Raw genomic sequence first — 22,433 nt, 5'->3', positions numbered from 1 at the left:
GCTACAATTCAATGATGTCAGAGATCAAATTCTTGCTGAAGAAGTTCGCAGGATGGATTCTGGTGAAGGAACATCATCAAGTTCTGCTCTAAATCTCGAGAATAGAGGAAGGGGCAGGAGTGACGAAAAGAGTTTTAACCAATGGCATGGTAGATCCAAGTCGAGAAACGGAAAAGACAAAAGCAATTTTGAAAAGAATGTGAAGTGCTGGAGCTGTGGTGAGACTGGTCACTTGAAAAAGAATTGCAGATCAACAAAGAACGACGCTAATGTTGTTACTGAGGAGGTACATGATGCTCTATTACTATCCATGGAAAGCTCGGTTGATTCTTGGGTTATGGACTCGGGAGCTTCGTTTCATACCACTGGTAATCGTGATGTATTCGATAATTACATTGCGGGAGATTACGGAAAAGTTTTCCTGGCTGATGGAAAACCTTTGGAAATTGTTGGTATGGGTGATATCCGGATGAAGATGACAAATGGATCTGTCTGGAAAATCAACAAAGTAAGGCATGTACCAAAGTTGACACACAATCTGATTTCAGTAGGACAGCTTGACGACGAAGGTCATAAGGTGACCTTTGGTGATGGTTCCTGGAAAGTGAAAAAGGGAGCCATGATTGTTGCTCGAGGAAAGAAAACTGGAACACTTTATATGACTTCCAGTTTGAGAAATAAATTAGCGGCTGTGGATGCTGGAGCTAATTCAAGTCTATGGCATAGTAGGCTTGGGGATACGAGTGAGAAGGGAATGAAGATGCTTGTTTCAAACGGAAAGCTACCGGAATTAAAGATCGTTGAAAACAAGCTGTGTGAAGCTGTATTTTTTGGAAAGCAGAAAAAGGTGAGCTTTTCAAAAGAGGTTAGAGAACCGAAATCAGCGGATTTGGAGCTGGCACATACTGATATATGTGGACCATCTCCTGTGACATCCCTTGGAGATCACTCAAGATATTATGGCACTACTGTTGACGATTCGAGCAGGAAATTTTGGGTTTATTTTGTGAAAATAAATCGGATGTTTATGAGACTTTTAAACAGTGGGAGTTAGCCATGAAAGATGTGATGGATTCACTGTCATCCAATCACAAGTGGGAGTTGTCAGAACTTCCTGAAAGTAAAAAGGTTTTACATAGCAAGTGGGAGTACCGGTTAGAACATGACGGTAGCAAGCGGTACAAAGAAATACTTGGTGTAAAAGGTGAAAAGGAAGTCATTGGTTACACTGATATTTTCTCTCTGGTGGTAAAGTTAACTACTATCAGGACTGTACTTGGATTGATGGTAAAAGAAGATTTACATCTGGAGCAGTTGGATGTAAAGACTGCGTTTCTTCACAGTGACCTAGATGAAGAAATGAATCAATCACAGGGATTTGAAGTACGAGGGAAAGAGAAAATGGTGTGCAAACTTCAGAAGAGCTTGTATGGTCTCAAACAAGCAAGACAGTGGTACAAGAAGTTTGATGGTGTAATGAATAATGATGGTTTTCTGAGGTATCAGGCTGATCACTGTTGTTATGTGAAGCTTGATGGTTATTATATCATACTACTGATATATGTAGATGATATGTTGATAGCAGGAGCTTGTCTGGAGCAGATTGATAAACTCGAGAAAGAGTTATCAAAGGAATTTGCTTTGAAGGATTTGGGTGCTGCAAAGCAAATCCTTGGAATGGGGATCCTTAGAGATCAGGTGAATGAAGTCTTGAAGCTTGAGAAGATTCCTGGAAGCAAGAATCCAGCTGATATGCTCACGAAGGCTGCTATCATTGAAAAACTGAAGTTGTGTTTGACTTCAGTTGGTCTCCTAGACTAACAAAGGAGGTATGAGCTGCTGCACTGATGGTGTGAAGACATGATTGAAATCAAGTCTTCAAGTGGGAGAATTGTTAGGTAAGATTTTATTTAATGTGGTGGGACCCACATTAAATAAAATAATAATAAAATCTTTTCCCACATCGATTGATTTTAAAAATTGGACGAGGGAATTAGTTATAAATAGAGCTCAATTCCTTCAGTTATTGTATCCCAAAATCAAAAGCTTTTTAGCTTTGATAAAAAGAGAGTGCATAGAAAAAAAGAGTGTATTTTTTTCTTGAGTGCGGGAATTCTCTTTGTGTGAGTTAGAGAAATTATTTTCTCGGTATACTCGGGTTGGGAGTGTGAGAAATATTGAGTGTATTGGTGTATACACTTGTTGTAATATTTCTTCCAGTTATAAAAGTTGCAGTGCTCCGTGGACGTAGCCTATATTGGGTGAACCACGTAAATCTTTGTGTTCTTGTTGGTTATTTTATTCCGCAAGTTTTGGGTACTATATTATCATCGTGATCGGCATCGCTTCGGGGGTGTAATTCCCCAACACATCGGGCACCGGGGACGAGGTGAATTATTAATTATCAATCAAATAAGGAAATATTTAAAATTTTGTATAATTTTCTCCCCAAATATTAATTACTTTTGGTGTGACACGCATTTTATTACATATGTTGGTAATTTCATATTACTCGGAATTGTATAAATATGCATGCAACATGCATTCATTGTGTACATAAAAAGAAATATTCTTTCTCCAATTCTAGTCAAACAATTTATATTGCCGTAACAATTTTTAATCTGACAATTCAAAATGAAAATAAATGCACAGAATCAGACTTAATTAACGTGAAATCAAAATAAAAAAAAAGTCAGAATAAGATTATACGTACGTAAAACCTCTCGAATTATATATATAGGTAGAGGCCTTGCAGTGGAGTAAACATTCGAAAATTAAACACTTGATTAAGAATCAGCAGATGGGAAAGCCAGTTCTAAAACCATCGGTTGCAATATTAATTATAATAATGGTGATTTTTGTAATAGGAACAGAATTGGTTGACGGGAGCATGGCCAGGCACAGGCTCACGGGGAAGTGTTTCTACTCGTGGGTGTCGGATTGTGATCATGCAGTAGAAGGTGGCGAGGATTGCCTCGCAACATGCACAAAGAAGTACGGGCAGGATAAGTTGATCAAAGGCTTTTGTGAATTGTATGTGGACGAAGTTCGTTGTACCTGCATCTATTACTGTTCACCACCACCATCCGCGTCCGGATCCATGTCCAAGACCGATAGCCTGACCCGTCGTATGATTCTACCAACCGCCCCGCTTGCGCGTAATTAGTAGCAGTCAATCTCAATTATGGAATTATTAATTGCATGGGTTTTTGTATTTGAGAATTAAGATCAGAAGGAAAGTAAATGATAAAAGTTCTTACTCTTCATCGCCCAATAGATTTTTTCAGCATTGTATTTTCTCGTTTTACCCGTGATGGGTATGGCTCATTTTATCCTGCTAATTGGATAACTTGGATGAAAAGAGAAAAAATAACCCAATTAGTAACATTTATTTCTTTAAACACAAAAACGCATGGTCTCACGGATCAATTTCGTTGGTCGAATTTTTTATTTGGGTCATCCTTGAAAAAATATTACTTTTTATGCTAAGAGTATTACTTTTTATTGTGAATATCGGTAGGGTTGATCCGTCTCACAGATAAAAATTCGTGAGACCGTGTCATAAGAAGCTTACTCTTCTTTAAAAGCATAATCAATAACCCAATCAGCTTAATTTGTTCACTGAGAGAACGTATATGCTATATATTCCCCTACGTGAGGTATATATCATCAACAATTGAGAATAATTTCTGGTTTCGTTTGCTTATTCGAGAAGCGGCGGAGAAAAAACAAGAATCCATCGTCTCCACCAACTGAAATTGCTGATAATAGGTTGGGTCTTCCATCCTCCAATGGCGAATTATGAGGTTAGTGGTTGAATAATTGAAGATGAAACTTATATTATTAGAACAATACTTCAATTCAGAAAATATACAGAATTGAGAGTGCCTCACATAACAATTTTGTTAGATAGATATCCAATCTGACATGTGAAAAAAGTAATATTTTTTACGTCAAAAATATTACTTTTCAATATAGGTATGAACGATCTACTCGTCTCACGGATATACATACGGTGAACATATGAAGATCGTAAGTTTAAATCCCAGCAGTCAACTACTTAAAATAATATTTTCCTAAAATCCAGGAACAAGTTGATATTAATATACCAACTGATAACCAAATTATCTGGATTAAAAGCATTATATTCCTCTTCCCTTATATACAGACCAAAGATGGAACATGTTCCAAACTTCAGGTGGAAGTTATTCAAGTCGAATACTACATATTTTGTAACATATATGTGCCTCGTGACTCCGTGACTTTATACATCTGATCAATATATTAAAAAATGTAACATCAAATGTTGAAATGTATTTGTTCTTTAGAGGTCCGAATCCGATGAGTGTCAACTCCTATCGTCGCATCAAAATATAGTATGAGATTGCTTATAGGACTTTTGAATCTGAATCTTCGTTAGTAATACGTCGAACTTCCATTTTTTTTGTTCGCTTCAGTTGCTTAGCAACGTCGAGCCGGTCATCCGAATAGGGAGAGGGTATCTAATCCACGGCAAGACTGTAAAAAATGGAAGGGAAAAAACTGCAAGAAATGTCATAAAAGGGAGAAATGTTGCTTACAAGAGATGGTATGTATTTCCTGATTGCTGCCAATATGGCCGCATGACCGACTGCAGAAACCTGATGAACGATGACGTTAAATATGATATGAACCCAGACCTAAGTTCTGACTTCCAAGAAAGCAAATGAACCACCATCGAATTAATTGGTCAGAAACAAAGAATAACCAAACACTGGGGAGTAATTTTGCAAATCATGACATTCAAATTTTCAAAATATGATGCGTCTTTGATATTATTTTACTATCTTTCAAGTTAAAGAAAAATTCCCTGCCTGTATAAGTGTTAATATTGCAATCTACACTAAGATAAAATGATTAAGTATTAGCCCTACAGCTATTGTGTCAAGGATGTAGTAGGCCTTTGTAGCCTAACTAGGAAAATCGTGTTACATTACGTTCTCTCTTTACCATATTTCGTCTACTCCAAAATTTAACAGACGGCATCAAAACTGGACTTACTGGAATTAGCATTAAAATTGTTATTGGAACAAGTGTAACAACGTCCGTGGCCGTTCTTTGCATTTTTCTCCTCTCCCGCTTTGTAACTTTATGGCCGCATAATTTCTTGGCCAGAAGCCTCAGGGAATCCAATATATCTATAAATAGCAGCTGAGTACCCACACAAATATCCTATATCGAGTAATCCAGATTGTATAATTAGCAAGGAGAAGAAAAACTCAGAAAAAAAAGACAGATATATATAGGAAAAGTAAACTTACAACACTTTTAGAAATTAAATTTGCCGTTGTCTTTCTGAAAAAACACTGTTGAGTGGACTTAGTAGTATGCCCCGAATCAACTGCAGTTCCAGCCTGGTTTGAGCTGGGGCCCTGTTTTTCTCATAGGCTATTTATAATAGTTGCAAGAGACTTAAGCACACATGAGGGAGAGGGAGAGGGAACTAAGGACATCAAACATTTAATCCATTTTACATTTCAAGAATCACATTCTTCTGGAAGGAAAAATGAGTTAAAGCTTTTAAATTTAAATAACATCATACAATTGCTTGCAGAATCAATATAAAGTTCGTAATAGAGAGCTTGCAGATTTGACCAACCCTGCCCCAATAATCTATCAAGAAATGTTGGTTTTCCTCTTATCTTGAATTTTGAACCTCGTGTTGCTCATCAATTACTTGCAAAAGAAGGCGGATTAGAAGTTAATCTTAGAAATCACTCTTCCTATAAAAAATAAACCAGTACTTAAAAGATGTGTTTGGTTCAAGAAAAAAAAATTAGGTAGAGTAAACATGTTACAGCAGTTCTGTCATTTATCCATCAGCCATACCGCAGTTTGAGTTGACAAGTTCCGTTGTGTCTCTCTCCCTTTCAATTCTGCCGAAATCTGCCTAGCATCCATAACCAAAGATGGATTTTTTGTGCCATTAATCAGAAAAGATTGTGCTGAATCAGGTTCATTTCTTTCACCTATTTTCTGAAGGTCACTGCTTGAGAAAGTTTACAGACACGTAAATTGATACCCTAATATTACTCATCGTGTCATTAATTGCGGTATATATCTCATTTTTCTTCTTGTTATGCAACTCAAAAATTTTAAAATAGTTAATAGCGCAAGCAGCTCGTTTCAAGTGCTATACCAAATATGCAGTCACATAACAGTAATGCCAGTTGTGGCTCCCCCAACATTTTATGAAAAAGTGAAATATTGTTATATGAATTGCAAAAACCGTTTCCCAATTATCCACCACGGAAAACTTACCTCGATACGTCATAAGCAGCCCAGTATTCCTCCAGACATGATGACAGCAGGCCCTGACTAAGGACGGACATTAAAATTGCTCAGAAATCTGATGCTTACTTACAATCCCGAAAAAAGGTAATGACGGAGTTTGATCACCTCTGAAGCAAGAATTCTAACAAATCAGTATCTAAAGTTTGCTGTATTGAACTGCTGTAGTGAGCGAATCCCGAAACCACATCATAGCATACGGTAAAAACAGAGTACAAGATAATCTCCTTCTCTGCCTGAATTGGATTTTTCGATCTTCTCCTTTCTTGGTATAGCTGGCAGTTATATGCAGAATAAAAGTCTAGCCATCCAATTTCATCGACAATTACCTGTTAACATCAACTATTACGCTTTGATGTCTTCAATGCCCAATTAAATGTTCCAAACAAACTGACCTCCATTAGAAGCTGATACACTGATAGGGACGAAAATTCGGGATATATGAAGATGATACCACATTCCAAGTAACTGTAAAGGTCTTTTATCGCCTCGTCAAGGTCCTTCACATTGTGTCTTGACAAAAATAATCTCGTTTCTCTTCCTAGATAAGCAAAAAGACCGAGAATGGGCAAACTATTTTCTTGAACCTGCTGACACCAAAAAGACCATGTGTAGATGGCATTTGATTAAATAATGGAAAAGTCAAAGAAATGCAAATAATTATGATAAATTACTCTCAAGATTTGAGGGTGGAGGTTTTTGTACTTTCAGAAGTATGCACACGACGAATGAAGAACCTAAACAGAGCAGCTTTACTAGAATATCTGATTTTTTTGTGCGACGGAACTAGTAGTTTTTGAAATACAAAACAGGAAATTTGAACATCGTTCTAACACAAGTTTAAACATAGTTTATCCGCCATGAAATGTGTGTAGCTGGAAGTAATACTCACGCTATATAAGTATTTGCAGTTTAAGAGATCTGATGAAATTTGGTGAAGAATGAGCAAACCTTATTGGAAAGAATATGCTTGCCTTTAGTAACACTCTCTCTTCGGAATGCCGTAAAAAGTTTTCTCTGAACCAATCCAATCCAAAATTCTAGATCTTCAACATTCTTACTTGGAAGAATTTTACCTCCAAAATGAGTCAAGAAGTCCTCTTCAAATCCAGCCTTGGTAGCTAAGTGGTACAATTTATCAACAGAAACAAGATCCCGTGTTGTAGTAATGAGCTCGATCAATGCATCTTCAATTGATTTTGAAAACAACGAACAAGAAATTCTCCAACTCAATTTTCCCACAGCTGCACAACAAGTGATCGCCACAATTGTTCCTGCAACACCACTGAATTCTTTGTTTTCTAAGAGTTCTCGCACGACTCGTCTTTGGTATTTTAAAAAAACTCTTGTTTCATCATTTGGTTTACAAACCTGCCAGCATAATCCATGGACCATTTCTTGAACAAGGGCATAAACAATCCAGCTATCCGTGGAACTTCCGTAGTTCTAAACCACTGCACCAAAGTAGGATTCCTCGCGCATAATTGGTTTTCGATGTGTTTTTCAAGAAAGTTTACTTTAGAAAATAGACTGGAAAGCCACAAAAGAAGAAAATGTCATGACGCAATCACCAATCAATCATTCGATATTTTGCTGTTTTGTGATCAACATATATAACCTGATGTGGTGGGATGCAGAAGTAATGAAGAATCATTGTTCCATTATATAATATTAAATCTTATGCATCTGATAAATACAAGTTTCCAGGCACGTGCACATACATTCGATGAACAGGACAAGGGTTGTTACTGCGTTTGTGAGAAAGAAACACTTCCACTTCAAGTGCTGCTTTCAGTAATGCATACACTGGAACCTGCACAGATTTGTAATACTCATCTGTTTGTAAAAATTATTCTTGAAATGGTTGAAAACAGTTTCTCCTGCTTGTGCATTTATATTTGTTTTCCTTCTTTCACATCATCACTCTCTATGAGTCAGTAGAAACAATGACGAGTACAATTTCATACCTGATATGCAATGTGTTTATGCCAGGCATGCACATCTACCCCGTTCCATGCCATTGCAACTGGTGGACCAGTTCTAACCATTTCAAGTTGTTGTATTGAAAGAGATAAACTTCTAGCAGATTCATGCAACACCCACACAAGACAATCAACCCGATTGAATTCCATTTCACCTTCTTGTGACTTAACCAAAGGATACTGGTTATCCTCCAATATGCTTTGACCATAGTTGGGAGCGGATGCCATTGATGATAGTGCCCTAGTAGGAATCCTTTTCGATGACAATGTTGCAGATGCGTTTGTGAGGAGAAATTCTTTTGGATGGGACCTCATCACAAAGGCATTCCTTTCTTGCTCTTTTGCATTAAACCTTGCCAGGCATGGTGCATTATTTCCATAATTTACTCTATCCTCACTACGAACAAGGTTTCTGGTACAAAAAAATAAAAAAATTGAAGGGTTCTCAGAGTTATGGAATTTATGCCAATAATACTCAGCACGATTTCTACTATTAATAACTTTCTTTTCCTTAAGGGTTCAGTTCAGTTATATTTTGCAATTATCATCTCTGACCAATAGACCTTTCAATGTGTTAATAGACAGAAACCGAAAATCTTGATCAGATGTTGCAAAAAATAGGAAACTGAGGACGTGCAACAAAAGAACAACTCAACTAATTTCGCCCCCTCACCAAGAAGGTGAACCGTGACTGGGTAAAATTTATATATCTGGGATCACAGTTTCACGTATAATTTGAAAATTTTTCAGGACGGATTGCGAGTAGCCTTTCTGCCCTTGTGTAACACTCGGAAGATTGGAAATTTAGAGCACATAGAACTAAGTCCAAAATAACTCACCCAAGAATTGAAAACTAACTAGTCAATCCAGAAAAATAAACGTAAAATTGAAGATTTATTACCTAATCACCTCTTAATCTACTGTCAAAACGAGAAAACCGCATACCGATTGCAGAAGCCGGAGGATCCCACGGAGAAGTTGGAAGCCATGAGAATAGAGAAGCAAACGAAGAGCTTTTGTATGCAACTTCAAGAAAACATTGAGGTGTGATAAAATACAAGAAACTTCAACATCAAAAGGCCTTCGTAATTTGCTCCCGCCAACATTTAGCTTTACTTACATCAAAAGTTTTATCCAAATTTCTTGTTTCTCTTCCAGCGTTAAGACAGCGACGCCCGAATCCTATCTTCACTCTCTTTTAATAGTTCTCTCCAACAACAACTCAACCATCATAACAATAAATAAAGGTAGGTTTTGTTTTGTTGCTCCAAATCAATCAAATTATTAATACAAACTTATAATATTATCCCTTTTAATTTATACTTATTAATTGTCAAATATTATTTTATTATTGTCAAAAGATTTTGTTAATATCGTTATTTTTAATATTTTTAAAAATGAAAAATATATTAATTTAGGGAAAGTTGGTGAAAAATACTCAATCAAAATATTTCTTTGGGTTCACTCCCTACCCACAAAATTGTTGTATTATGTCATACAAAATGTGGTACAATTCATGTGGAAATGTGGTACTAAAAAAATACTCAGGAACTGAACACAAAAAAAATCGCAGCTGGGGACTGAAGGCCAATTTCCTTAATTTATTTCATATTTGTTTTTTCCGTGATTTCAATATTAGTATTTTTGTTTATTCATCGGTAAAAATTATAATATAATATATTTATTTTTATGTGTATAAATTAATAATAATATTTTAACAAAAATTAAAAATAATAATATTTATCAAAATATAGTTTTAAGAAAAAGTTTTTATAAACAAACGCGGTCCATTAAAAACAATAAATCTAATGGGCCGGGATTTCAAACTCAAGCCCCTTAAATAATTGAATAGAGAAGAGTCGATCAACCAAACATTTTGGATAGTGAGGGCTGCTCCTGCTTGTCTCAACCGCCGCATTCCGTCGCCTCGCGCACAAATGACCGCCATGAACCGGCGGTGGAAGAAGCAGAAACTGACACCGGAAGCACAGTTTCGCGCCACCCTCGACCACTGCTCCAGAACCAAAAACCTCTTCGAGGCCATCTCCCTTTATGAATCCTCAGACGCCCCCACCCTCTCCTTAAACAACCTCAATTCCCTCCTGTACATCTGCTCCAACTCCGTGTCTGACCCGGAAACTCGGAAACCCGCTATTGAATTCGGATTCAAGCTATTCCACCAGAACGGTGGAAACTTGAAGCCGAACGAGGCCACGATCACGGCTGTATCCAGGCTGGCGGCAGCTAAAGGCGATGGGGATTACGCGTTTGAGTTAGCGAAGAGAGTGAAGGATCATGGTGTTTCGCCTAAGCTCAGGACTTTTTCGCCGGCGTTGATTTGTTTTTGTGATGGTGGGATGGCGGATAAGGCGTATGAAGTGGAGGAGCACGTGAAAGCTGTGGGGCTTCAATTGGAGGAACCCGAACTTGTGGCATTGCTAAAGGTGAGAGCTTTTTCTTCAAGAACGGGACTTTGTTTCCACGATTGTAAGGATAAGGTTTAATGATCATTTTTTGTGCCTGTTTCACTTAGTGACTGTGAATTGTTGTGCTATTATCATTTGTGAGCAGTAGAAACCCTGCCTGGTAGTCAAGGAAGACTTTAGATATCTTGGAAAATTTGAAAAGATTCACCTGCGATCTTTGAAAAGTTACACTTGAAATTTGAGCGACTTTCCTGCTCCAAACATGTAATTTCAATTGAAAATTTTATATAGATTTTAGGAAAACACCTTTTAAAATTGAACGTCAGAGAAATCTTTCAATCTGTTCATTTAATTAATCCCATAATATTTTTTCCCATTTATTTGACGCATTAGTATATGTCAATTGTGAAGTCTAGTTTTAACTATGGAAAATTATAGGACATAATCTTGGTTGATTGAAGTTAATTTTAATAAGATGATATTTGAAAGCCCTGGCATTTTCACCCCAAGTTGTCTTAACCTTGAGTTTAGCGAGCTCCTCATTATTGGTGGGAAAATTTTTATCCATGTTTTGTAGGATTGACAGTCTGATTCATATTTCTGAAGGTTAGCATGGAGGCAAGCGGGTTGGAAAAGGTTTATGAGTACTTGCATAAGCTAAGAGTGGCACTACGAGGGGTTAACCAGCCAGCTATGGAACTCATAGAGAATTGGTTTCGAGAGAATCATGCAACTGAGGTGGGTTCAATTAGTTTGTGTCAGAATCAGTTGAAAGAAGCCCTTTTAAGGAATGGAGGTGGGTGGCATGGACTTGGCTGGCTTGGAGAGGGCGTTTGGATTGTACAAAGATCGAATATAGCCTCTGATGGAAAGTGTTCTGCCTGTGATGAGCAGTTGGTCTGTGTTGATATTGATAGAGCAGAGACTGAGAAGTTTGAGCAATCAATTGCTTCTTTCGCTATGGAAAGAGAAGCCCAATCAAATTTTAAAGAATTTCAGGTCTTAAATATTCTTTCAGTAAATGATGATCGAATCTTCATTTTTTTTCTTTATCACGAATCAATTATGGAAACTGGTAGTAAAAAATTATTTCAACATTGTAAAGGATTGGCTGGAAAAGCATTCTGACTATGAGACCGTGATAGATGGGGCGAATATTGGATTGTACCAGCAGAACTTTGCAGAGGGGGGGTTTAGCATTGAACAGGTTGTGTATTTTGGTGGTGTTGTTTGTTGTTTTTACTTTTTTTCCCTGTATTAAATTGAGTAAAATCCATGGCTCATTTTGCTACCTTCCCAAATTTCAATAGAGCAGCTTGATGCTGTTGTCAAAGAAGTGCACAACAGCAGCAACAAGTGGCCCCTGGTTGTTTTGCATAAAAAGCGTGTGAGATCTCTGCTTGAGGATGCTTCTAAAAGAGAGCTGATTGAGGAGTGGATCGACAAAGGCATTCTCTATGGAACACCATATGGATCTAATGATGATTGGTAAACTTATAGTTCTGGGAAAAGATTATACATCTGGGGATTTCCCTTCTCAAATGAAAAGTAACTTCCAGTTTTGTGTTTGATGACTCTAAAATGGAAGTAACGGAAACATATTAAATTGCCTCCTTCGACAAAATTCCTTTCTTTTCTTATTAACTGTGAGGCAGTTGGTACCATTTTTTCCTTAATCTTACTCATACTTGCATTTACTTGCTTTTTGATGGTTCAAGTAGAAGTTCTAATTCCCTATAGCGTACAATCATACTTGCTCATCTTTAATGAAGTATCGATTCTCCTCTGCATCCTGTTGTAATTTGTCACATATGGTTATGTAATTCAGGTATTGGCTTTACGCCACCGTGAAACTGAAGTGTTTCTTACTGACAAATGATGAAATGAGAGATCACATTTTTGCACTCCTTGGTAGCAACTTTTTCTTCAGATGGAAAGAAAGACATCAGGTTGGTTTATCTATTATGTTCCTCGATAAACTTAGTAGTTTATGTTACATTAGTTACAAGTTCTTTCGTCATAAAAACTATGAGTTGGATCCCACTGACAAAAACTGAATGCAATAGGATGCAACAAATAACTTTATGTTGATATGGATGGATATGTCAAGTGAAATCTTGCAATCATTTATTAAAATACCACTAACAACCATAATGGATTTTTTTTTTTGATACGATGCTGTGACTGGTATAGAAGCAAATTATTTAGCAGTAATTTAAACAACGTTGGTGGACTTCATATGTAAAAGGTGAAGCGTGGATATAGTTCAGTTGCCTGAAAGACTACATTCGCTCAAAAAGGATATTTGTGCATTTTATTTCCTCTTATTCATTCCCTTCCATTAAGGTAAGATAATGATTAGGACCTTTTCAACCACTCGACATTACATGTGTTTTGTCAGGGGTCGGGTGGATTAGAGCCAGAAAGGTAGTGTGATAAGTTCTCGATGATGTTGAACATCCCAAGGCAGACGAGAGCCAAGTTTTCCGTTTTTTTATAATGATGCTTCTCATTTGACTGAACTAAACAAGCATATTGTTTTGTAGGTCAGATATACTTTCATGAAAGGCAATCCGAAGCTTTTGATGCCGCCATTATATTCTCTCGTTATCCAGGTATTATTATCTGAACCCGTTTATTTTCGCTGCTTAAAATCTTTATTTGGTTTCAGTTTTCATCATCCTTTTTCATACTTTGAACAATATAAACCTATGGCTTGAGCTTAACATGGACCTCCAATTCAATTTCGTCCTAAAAAAATTTATATCTATTTCAGGAATCTGTTAAGGGATCATGGCACGTGCCCTCAGCAGAAGTAGCAGGTGATGAGCGTTGCAGAACTTGGCTCTGCGTGACACGGCCAGGTTCCAATGAAGCTGAAAAAGTTTCCCACAACAATCATGTTTCAAACAACAGGTGCGACGGTGGTGAAATTTTTTAGAGTTCTTGAGCATGGAATTGATTCAGATCGATCGAAGTTTGAAGTGATTGGAAAAGCTTCTTTAGTTTCTAGTGGAAGGTGGCTATGATGCAGACTCTCCACTCAACAAATCGACTGAAAATTTGAGCAGTGTGCCGCCTGAGATTTTCAGCTTCATTTATACCTTTTTTTTGGCAGTTGTCTCTAAGTTAATTTTAAAAAGGGTTCTCATATTCGGGCTTCATTTATGCCATAAATCGTTTCAAATTTTGTCCCATCCAAAGCCACCCAAGAATTTTGCCATCAAATGAAATACAGCACAAAAATTGCAGTTACAAATTAAATTCCACAATAAACCGTTATAAATTCCTACCCATGACGGGAAAGAATTTTTGCCCAAAGTAAACATACAATGATAAGGATAAAAGGTAAACACCCTCAAGGCTGGAAACGAAACAGACGTTAAGAACCTTAAATTATTAACCTAAACGCAGCACTTATCCTTAAAACTTTTATGTAACAGAAACCAAGACAGAAACAGCATAGAAGAAAACGACTTCTGTCACGAAAGAGAATGTTCCTGCGCTCGAATATCGCGATGGTGCTGGAGAAGCATCCATATACCTGGGAGATCTCGGGTTCACTGATATCACTTCCACGATCATTCTTTGCCCGCTTTTGCAGTGATCCGGGTCGGCGCTCACAATGTAAAGTGGGCCAGATCGATCCAGATTGATCAAGGTGTGCCCATCATTGAAGACCGAAATTGGACGACTTGAGTTGCAGTGATAGTATCCCCACTTGTCCACTATCTGGACGGTATCGCTCTTGTACTCGAAACCTGTATTCAAGAAATGAAACGAAACATTTTCTGCAATTATTTAAATGCAAATATATATTCATGTATCAATCCCATGTGATACAATCTCTCCCCTTCATGCATACCTGTATTCATGTTTCAAATTTTTTAATATCATACACAATGGTGGTAGCAGAAGAAACAAGTAAATGAGACCACGCATTAATTATTTACTTACACATGGAAGCTACGGCTTTCTAAACTTTTTCAACGCAAATATTCAGGTATTCGAGAAAGATCACAGGTCAAAAGGCAAAATTTAGAGCATAATTTTTTTTATAGAATGTTGTCTCATGCTCGACAAAATTCATGGATTACCCTGTATCATACATTATTGTCACTTTGCAGACACACAAAAATCACGAATATGAAATCATGCATGAGATGTCAACTTACGCAGTGAATCTCCGACGTGGAATCTCTTAGTTGCAGCCCATCTGGAGTACATCTCAGTTTCATTGGCGGCAGGCTGCCGCCAACCCTCATCTTCGCCCACTTTGAACTCCTCAGCTGCTGTGGCAGGAGCAGAACCGACGACATACATAACTATCAAAACAGCGAAGAATGTTTCCATTTTGTGGGGCTTCATTGTATTATATATTATATTGTATCTGAATTCTTTGTTTAGAAGTTAAAAAGATAGGTAAAGAGAAGCGGAATTTGGATTGTGTAGAATAGTGGTGAGGAAAGGGAGGAGGGATTTTTGAAAATTCCAGAGTAACCGCCGGAGGAGTGGTTGATCGTGGCGGTTGACGGAAGTTAGATCTCTGGGTCGAGTCCTTATTGCCATTGGGCCACAGATTGGATTGGTCTAAGCAAAGCCCATATTACCAACCATAAAAATATGTTCTAATTAAAACTATAAGTCCTATTTAAAAAATTAAAATTTGCATGAGGTTATATGCCAAATTTTCCACATTCACGGTTTTTGAATGCTCATAGAGAAATACATTCTTTAAATAGCTATTTACTTTGTTTTATTTATAATTTCCCAAAAACCAAAACTAACGTGATCATTCAACATTATTTTTAATATATATTTTAACTATATATAATAAAAATTTTATAAACTATGTTTAATTTTACTTTTAAAATTGATTACCAAACACATTTTTGAATACAAATCCTTTTTGGACAAAAATAGACATAAGTTAATCATATTTAAACTCATTATAATCAGAAATCTTATACATAAATATTTGAAAAAATTAGAGGCTATAATCACATGAATTTATTGTATATAAAAAATTCATAAGAGATCACAACGATCGACTTGTGTTAACATATTAATATAATATTATATTTGATATTTCTAGCAAAAGATTTAATTTACTTGACTGAATTAGTCATATCACGCGATAACATAAACTAAACATAATGGATTAATAGATAGATCATTGCAAGTTCTGAATCCACATTAAAGATCGAAAACACGTACGAAACTAGGAGAGATTAAACTAAAAAAGAAATGAAAATTGAATGATCAGCACTTGGATAGCCATGCAACATCAAGAACAACAGAAACAGCCAGCAAGAAACAGCTTAAAAAGGTTAAGGCTATGGCCACAGCAACACGATCACAGAAATTATGCAAGGGTTTGCAGAAATTCGGAAGGGCCGAATGGCGGATCCCTGTTCGGTTCAGGTTCGTCACGCCTGATGCAGCTGATCCTGCGCTCATCATAGCATATGCAAATATCTGCGGGGATATGTACACGTTGTTACTTTGCCCATTCGGTGGAAATTACAGCAGGAAAAAAAATTTCTTCAAATTTCATATAAATTTAAAAAAATGTAAAAATAATTATCGAGCCCGTGAGCCTAAGAATCAATGAAACTTATGTTTCAAATTGATAGACTACCTGATCTCCAGCAAAAATGAGCCATGCATGATTCCTAGAAGGAATGATGGGAGACTTGCTCAACATTCTCCACAATTTTATGCCCGATTGGAGCAATGAATGAATTGCAACTGCCCCACATACTCCGACCAGATACCTGATTATTATTATTATTTATCAACACAAAATTTACATTACTCAACCACTCTTTTTCACCCATTTCTTGTTGCATGTTTTTCCATTTCACATCAAATACATTTCACCATATTTTCAAAGATTTTAAGTTTTAACTTCAATAAATTCAAGACCTAGAATTATGTATATATTCCAGTCCTTTTTGTGGCGCCTATTTATTTTGAAGGTGGATAATTTTGAATTTCAAGAAATAAATAATCGCCTCAAAAGACAAAAGTGGTTCACGGGTTCTTGTTTTCATACGCTCTGGTGTTTGGCGTTAATAAAGAGGGCCCTTTTCAGATTTTGTCTCGATTATACATTTTAAAAACTGTGTGACTTCATACAAATTTATGCGTAAGGAAAATACCAAAATTACCTCAATGAAATAATGGCCGAATAATATATATCATTCAAAAAGTAGTATTAAGAAGCCAATATTTTAATATTACCACATGCAATTTTGTATTTATTTCGATTTGAAAGTGCCATGCATGAACCGATCGCCCAGTGCTCAAAATATTTCCCACTGGCCGGACTTTTTTTCCCCCAAATTCGATTATATAAATAAGCAAGATTGACGAAAAACACAAATTCAAAAATCTCAACTTGTTATATCCAAAAAGTTATTAACGAATAATCGATTTTCTACAATTGAATATCAACTACAAATTACTGTTTCAGAACAAAAATAAATTATTAAACTAGAATTTCTAAGGCCGATAATAAAGCAAATTTATAAAAAGAGCCGTAATAGTGAAATATTTGTCCAAATTAAAGTAATAACATAGTAAAACATATAGATTACTCTTATAACATATATCTGGCTCGTTATATAATAAATAAAAAGAAAATGATAAAATTATCGTAAAACATGAACCAACGATGCAATGACGTTGAATCTCTCCCTTGTATTATGTTAATGGCAAATTTCAGATACTTTCAAATAAAAAAGTTATATAAAGTATTGTATTTTTAAAAGTATTTCTCGAGTGTTTCATGCCAAAGGAAATAAATATATATTGAAAGTGAAACTTACTCGAAGGAGTCGGAGAAAGACCACTTGGAGTTCACAGGGATGCCGAAGCCATAAAGCGAAATGGTGGAAGCCTGCTTCGCTGTTATCATCACTGACATGGCTGTCACGCTAGTGAAGATACAGACCAATCGGATCAAGACATGCATGACGTCAGTTGTCCGGTACCCAGCCACCTTCGGGCCGCCGTTCTTTTCTGGGACCCGAGGCCCACCCTCCGCCACCGCCTTGGTTTCCGGCAGCTGAATTACCAGATCCGGCCCATTTTTCGACCCCTTCGTCATCATCTCTAGCCTTAATTTTTTCTCTCTTTTGGTTTGAACGCAAAATGACCAGTGGTGTGTGAAGGAAGGGTTATGGTACTGGTATATTTCCGGCTAGAGCTTGGCTTTAAACAGAGGGAGGGACACGTGGCAAGTATCTGTCTTACCGAATTTGTTCTTATTTTACGCTCATCACAATATTTTTTATAATTCATTAAATTTATATTTAAATAAAAATCAAAATATAATTATAAGAAAAAGTGAAATACTAAACTGTAATTTTGATATACGAATTAAAAAATAAATCGAAAAAAGGGAAAAAATAGACTATAGTAAGAATTGAAACAACAACTTGATGTTTAAGAAAAAAAAACTTCATCCGTTAAGCTACATGTTACTTATATTAAGGTTTTAATATTTTATTAATATATACAATTATTAAAACAGACCATGACATTAAAAATTAGTTTTTCTAAAGGTCTCAAACTTAATAATATAGTATATAATATAGTATATATTACATGAGATTAATATATCATATATATATTAAATATATAAAAACATGAAATATTTTTGAAAAATTAATATCGTCGTTTTGCAGCTCAATTTCTTTCCATATAATATTTTAATGAACCATGTGTTATCGATCTTTATTTTTCGATTTTGATTTTTATTTTTAATGTTGGATCTGACACCGTTATTTTTTGGTGTGCATTGAGTAAATTTTCGAGCTAACACAATAACAGATAAATCATATTAGTCAAGTAAATCACACTGATCAAATTTTTTATGACAAGCTCGTCCGAAAAAATATTGATAGGAGGAATCGAATTTCTAACCATTAGTATAATATTCACCTACTCCACTAGCTCGAACAACACATTTGTTAACACATGTGATCATGGTGTCCCGTGATCACTGACCTTACTTTTACGTGGACGTGTGTTACTATTGGGACCTGCGAGGCTTTGTTCTTGCGCATCCGCTTAATTTGCACCGATCAGAGTGAGATCATATTCATATATATAATTAATTAACAATTTTGGTATAACCACACGTAGCTGAGCGCAGCTTTTATATATATAATTGGTAAAAAAAAACATTAGGGTTTTCGACCAATGTAAATTTTGATTAATTTTCATAGAAAAAGAAGATATCATTTTTATCTAAAATATTTATTTTCAAATGTTAATAATGTTTCTTGACTCAATAAAAATTCCATTTATGTATCCAAATCACGTATTCTATTTGAAAATCACAAAGAATCAATTAAATTATACATATCATAGATATGTACATTTATAGGAGATATGAATTCCATTGTGCAGGCAGTCCAAATTTAACCAAAAATTGAAGTTAGTTTACTTGGGCCGAGCCCAGAAAAGACTAGTGGGTCATTAGTAGATACCGAGTTAAGACCATAAATTCACACTAATCCGACAAAGGTCCGACTTTGGCCATATCCAACTCATACGCCAGAACAGCTCATGGGCCAGATTCGACATTCGGATACATATTTATTAACATGAAATACTATATAAACATCTCAATCAAAATATTTATTAACATGAAATACTATATACCAAACCGCGAGAGTGTACTTCTCTTCATGTCAATCAAATGTCAGAAATCAACGGAGCTTTTGAAAAATACACTTTTAAAATATATCTTTATTAACATGAAATACTGTATAAACATTGATTTGAAGTTTCATTTTATATGAAATAGATTCATCCAATTGAGAGGTGACAGGCAAATGACCTAGCTGGACAGGCATGGGGCACAGTCTACCATATACATCACACGTACATACACTTGAATGATAATAATAATAATAGAAGAAAACTTGGTGCATGCACATCAAATAACTGCATGTGCTCCTCTTCCCCAATCCACGAGGGCACATGCAATGCACTTGGAATTATGCACATTCATTGTGTTTGTTCAAAGTCATCAAATCCTAACCAGTAGGAGTTATGTTGGCTATCAAGGGATGTTGGAGTGCGCAACGGAGAGATGTATGTTTAAAATATATATGCAGTATATGTTTTAAATAAACTATAATATAATATCGACATTAAATTTTTTTATACCATATAATGTTCCTTAGTCTATTGTGATAAAATCCTGTGTGATTGGCAGGTTCGGTGGCTTATATTAAAAATATCATGTCTTGAGAATTAATTGCAAACAATCATTGGAACCAAAAAAAAAAAAAGAAATTAAAGAAATATCTTTTCATCATTCTCAAATGTTTGAAGCATTTAATTGTAATCGCAGATTCACGTGGTACAGCATACGATGTGATATACATTTGATTCCCTAAATTATGTGTGTGTCTATATTTTTAATCTGGTCTTGTTGAGAGGTCGATTATTCGCTGCTGTTAAATTAATCTCTACTTATTTGTTAAATAGCAACTGATTAGAATTACGGTGGGCGGTCATTAAATTTCGAATCGGGACCAAAGCAAGTTGAAAAAAAGGTGACCTTTTTGGTACGTAGACCACGATATGTTAATAGAAAGACCAAGATATTCGGTTAGAGCATGTGCAGATTCCCGAAATTCAAGGAAATAGACACACCGCACCACCTTCACAACATCCATCCTTCGATGGTTTTGCGACTTCCGGACAGAAAATTTCATGCTATCTTTAACACAATATTTAGACGGTTTATAAAATATATCAATCTAGAAAATTATATACATGTATTTTTTATAATATTGTTATTTTAGAATTTGATATTTAAATTCTATTTTTTTTATTTGTGAATAAATTTGACACATATTTTACATGAGATACCCACATAACAAAATATAATGTAAATATTACAAATCTAATATTATTAGTGTTTAATTAATTAAATGGAACACAATTAGAGATTCCGTGTTCCCATGCGCTTAGATCAAGTGGCCTGTATCTGGGCCGTCGACGCTATTACGATGACGAATCAACCAATCATCACAACCGTCGGATATATTGTCTACTGATTGCTGGTGCTGAAGCTGTATTTGCCTTCGGAGCTCCAAAACTTTCCGGTGCGAATTCGAATGCGCGGAGGAAAGAAAGGTCGGGCTGGCGGCGGGTCGATATTCGGGTACGAGGCGACCAGACTTGAATCTGACTCCACATGCATTACACAAAGTTTTTGGGCCCATTGGGCCTGTTCTCCACTGCGGGGTCTTCTCCGACGCGCAGTGGAGGCATTTTTTGGCAGTGGGTTCCCTTCTCCTCAACGGCGCCGTTTTGGGTCTTGAATGCGGCGAGAGAGGGAGGCGGCGGGTGTACCAGCCGCAGGGGACGGCTCGCGAGCGTTTGCTACGTGCTTTGGTGGGGATTATGACGTCGGTGGGGAAAATTGGAGGCGAGTTCTGAGTGGAATTGGCGGAGGAAGAACCGTCGAAGGGGGAGCTTTTCTCGGCGACGGCGGCGCTGGGGATGAACAAGTGGAGATCATCGGTTGAGTATGATTCCTCCACGAAATTCGAAAGCCATTCCAGCTCGGCTAAATCCTCAAACTGTGTTGAGCAAGATTTATGACACGCAATCAGATGTACTTACTGGGTAATCTCATTTTCATACTCAGAAGACTTCAATCACACTACGCACACTCTAAAACTATTGAACTTAGTGTCGGCAAAAATGAAAATGAAAGTTAAAATGCAGCAAAACGAATAGAGACTGTGCACTTACTGGTACACATAGTTCATTTTCAGAGAACTGAGACTCGTTAAATCTAACGCCGCCGGAAAGAGATGAGTTACAGCTGTCAACAGCGGTAATGCTGGAGGTGTTACCGGAATTGACCGTGTCGGCAAACGCGTTGGTCATGGTTTCCTTCTCCTTTGGAAAATCCAGCATATCATCATGATCCACCCTGATATTAACACCATTATCATAGTTGAACTTAGTGACTGTTTTCGCCGAAGAAAATTCTGTGTAATCTTTGAAAAAATGCCCCATGATGTGAATGATATTTTTCAAAATTTGCTGCTTTTAATTTCTCCTCTTTTTGAAGTGCAGGGAAAAAAGGTTGTGTGTAAAGGTTTGGAAAAAAGGTTTGGCTTAAATGAGAGGTAGAAATGTAACGTAAATGCCGCAAATTATCTTTTAAAATCACATTCCCCTATGCACAAGCATGTTCGTATCTACATATCATATATTAAACATATACATATATATGTATATGTATATATGTTCCATTTGCATGATTGATTACAAGTGACCAAACTAAACGCTTGTTATGTTGTAGGAACAATCTTGCAATTTAGCTTTTACATATGAGAATTGTTGCTGATACTATAAAAAGTTATTATCGCATGCATCTTTGTCATTTTGGATAACATTAAAATAAAAAAGTAGGAATAAATTTTTGGAGTGTAAATAACAATAATCATATACTATCAAATAAATGAATTCCATATCATATATTGACAAATCAAAAATTAAACGGGAAAATATGAGTATTTTTGAATGGCCACTGCCAAAAAAAAAATCTTTAAACGAGGGAGGAGAGTAGGGCTGATATTAAACTTGTGGGCCTGGGATTCAATTCAACTAGCCCATTAATATAACAAAATGGGCTGGTCGGTCCGTCACA

The 22,433-nt window shown here is 36.3% G+C and overlaps 5 protein-coding genes and 1 long non-coding RNA gene across 9 annotated transcripts; 2 read left to right on the top strand and 4 right to left on the bottom strand.

The window, feature by feature from the left end:
• Positions 1–4,106: 4,106 nt before the first annotated feature.
• On the bottom strand, positions 4,107–9,570 carry LOC140978299 (uncharacterized). 3 transcript variants are annotated; one of them, XM_073443214.1, is made up of 14 exons: positions 9,433–9,570; positions 9,258–9,338; positions 8,298–8,724; positions 8,052–8,143; positions 7,702–7,860; positions 7,282–7,615; positions 6,726–6,917; positions 6,439–6,659; positions 6,301–6,357; positions 5,869–6,025; positions 5,301–5,411; positions 5,041–5,211; positions 4,581–4,640; positions 4,107–4,502 (listed from the first exon to the last, which is right to left on the bottom strand). In XM_073443214.1, exons 2-14 carry the CDS (start codon positions 9,299–9,301, stop codon positions 4,389–4,391), a joined length of 2,139 nt encoding a protein of 712 aa, XP_073299315.1. In that variant the 5' UTR covers positions 9,302–9,338; positions 9,433–9,570; the 3' UTR covers positions 4,107–4,388. The 3 variants fall into 3 exon arrangements, with proteins under 3 accessions (XP_073299315.1, XP_073299314.1, XP_073299316.1); XM_073443213.1 differs by having other exon boundaries at positions 9,258–9,550; XM_073443215.1 differs by lacking the exon at positions 4,107–4,502 and having other exon boundaries at positions 4,592–4,686; positions 9,258–9,551.
• Positions 9,571–10,170: 600 nt separating this feature from the next.
• On the top strand, positions 10,171–13,935 carry LOC140978297 (proteinaceous RNase P 2-like). Of its 2 annotated transcripts, none has more exons than XM_073443210.1 (7): positions 10,171–10,756; positions 11,345–11,737; positions 11,844–11,945; positions 12,054–12,226; positions 12,567–12,687; positions 13,290–13,353; positions 13,515–13,935. In XM_073443210.1, the coding sequence occupies exons 1-7, from the start codon at positions 10,250–10,252 to the stop codon at positions 13,523–13,525; spliced, it is 1,371 nt and encodes a 456-aa protein (XP_073299311.1). In that variant the 5' UTR covers positions 10,171–10,249; the 3' UTR covers positions 13,526–13,935. The 2 variants fall into 2 exon arrangements, with proteins under 2 accessions (XP_073299311.1, XP_073299310.1); XM_073443209.1 differs by having other exon boundaries at positions 13,285–13,353.
• Positions 13,936–14,007: 72 nt separating this feature from the next.
• Positions 14,008–15,244, bottom strand: LOC140978298 (early nodulin-like protein 7). Its single transcript, XM_073443212.1, has 2 exons — positions 14,914–15,244; positions 14,008–14,499 (listed from the first exon to the last, which is right to left on the bottom strand). Exons 1-2 carry the CDS (start codon positions 15,104–15,106, stop codon positions 14,171–14,173), a joined length of 522 nt encoding a protein of 173 aa, XP_073299313.1. The 5' UTR covers positions 15,107–15,244; the 3' UTR covers positions 14,008–14,170.
• A 632-nt stretch (positions 15,245–15,876) lies between these two features.
• Positions 15,877–17,976, bottom strand: LOC140978296 (CASP-like protein 3A1). Its single transcript, XM_073443208.1, has 3 exons — positions 17,572–17,976; positions 16,380–16,515; positions 15,877–16,216 (listed from the first exon to the last, which is right to left on the bottom strand). Exons 1-3 carry the CDS (start codon positions 17,853–17,855, stop codon positions 16,001–16,003), a joined length of 636 nt encoding a protein of 211 aa, XP_073299309.1. The 5' UTR covers positions 17,856–17,976; the 3' UTR covers positions 15,877–16,000.
• Positions 17,977–20,653: 2,677 nt separating this feature from the next.
• On the bottom strand, positions 20,654–21,976 carry LOC140978842 (GATA transcription factor 12-like). Its single transcript, XM_073444072.1, has 2 exons — positions 21,527–21,976; positions 20,654–21,351 (listed from the first exon to the last, which is right to left on the bottom strand). Exons 1-2 carry the CDS (start codon positions 21,794–21,796, stop codon positions 20,734–20,736), a joined length of 888 nt encoding a protein of 295 aa, XP_073300173.1. The 5' UTR covers positions 21,797–21,976; the 3' UTR covers positions 20,654–20,733.
• Positions 21,261–21,626, top strand: LOC140978843 (uncharacterized). The gene is made up of 2 exons (XR_012175642.1): positions 21,261–21,397; positions 21,500–21,626. It is a non-coding gene; the product is annotated as an uncharacterized lncRNA (long non-coding RNA).
• Positions 21,977–22,433: the final 457 nt, after the last annotated feature.

The sequence above is a fragment of the Primulina huaijiensis genome, chromosome 6 (genome assembly GCF_012295235.1).
Source record: "Primulina huaijiensis isolate GDHJ02 chromosome 6, ASM1229523v2, whole genome shotgun sequence".
In the NCBI taxonomy this organism is placed as follows: Eukaryota; Viridiplantae; Streptophyta; class Magnoliopsida; order Lamiales; family Gesneriaceae; genus Primulina; species Primulina huaijiensis.
Note: the sequence above shows the minus strand (reverse complement) of the source record. Positions and strands in the feature narration are given on the sequence as shown.

What these genes read in the sequence shown, in the direction of transcription:
- LOC140978842 (XM_073444072.1), bottom strand. Translation starts at nt 21,796, where the DNA reads ATGGGGCATTTTTTCAAAGATTACACAGAATTTTCTTCGGCGAAAACA. An exon ending in AAAATGAACTATGTGTACCA is followed by an intron (nt 21,352 to 21,526) that starts GTAAGTGCACAG and finishes TGCTCAACACAG; the next exon opens with TTTGAGGATTTAGCCGAGCT.
- LOC140978296 (XM_073443208.1), bottom strand. Translation starts at nt 17,855, where the DNA reads ATGATGACGAAGGGGTCGAAAAATGGGCCGGATCTGGTAATTCAGCTG. An exon ending in TCTTTCTCCGACTCCTTCGA is followed by an intron (nt 16,516 to 17,571) that starts GTAAGTTTCACT and finishes AATAATAATCAG; the next exon opens with GTATCTGGTCGGAGTATGTG. An exon ending in TCATTTTTGCTGGAGATCAG is followed by an intron (nt 16,217 to 16,379) that starts GTAGTCTATCAA and finishes ATATCCCCGCAG; the next exon opens with ATATTTGCATATGCTATGAT.
- LOC140978299 (XM_073443214.1), bottom strand. Translation starts at nt 9,301, where the DNA reads ATGGCTTCCAACTTCTCCGTGGGATCCTCCGGCTTCTGCAATCG. An exon ending in ATAAACACATTGCATATCAG is followed by an intron (nt 8,144 to 8,297) that starts GTATGAAATTGT and finishes AAATCTGTGCAG; the next exon opens with GTTCCAGTGTATGCATTACT. An exon ending in TTAGAATTCTTGCTTCAGAG is followed by an intron (nt 6,358 to 6,438) that starts GTGATCAAACTC and finishes GTCCGTCCTTAG; the next exon opens with TCAGGGCCTGCTGTCATCAT.
- LOC140978297 (XM_073443209.1), top strand. Translation starts at nt 10,250, where the DNA reads ATGACCGCCATGAACCGGCGGTGGAAGAAGCAGAAACTGACACCGGAA. An exon ending in AACTTGTGGCATTGCTAAAG is followed by an intron (nt 10,757 to 11,344) that starts GTGAGAGCTTTT and finishes ATATTTCTGAAG; the next exon opens with GTTAGCATGGAGGCAAGCGG. An exon ending in TATGGATCTAATGATGATTG is followed by an intron (nt 12,227 to 12,566) that starts GTAAACTTATAG and finishes TATGTAATTCAG; the next exon opens with GTATTGGCTTTACGCCACCG.
- LOC140978298 (XM_073443212.1), bottom strand. Translation starts at nt 15,106, where the DNA reads ATGAAGCCCCACAAAATGGAAACATTCTTCGCTGTTTTGATAGTTATG. An exon ending in CCACGTCGGAGATTCACTGC is followed by an intron (nt 14,500 to 14,913) that starts GTAAGTTGACAT and finishes TCTTGAATACAG; the next exon opens with GTTTCGAGTACAAGAGCGAT.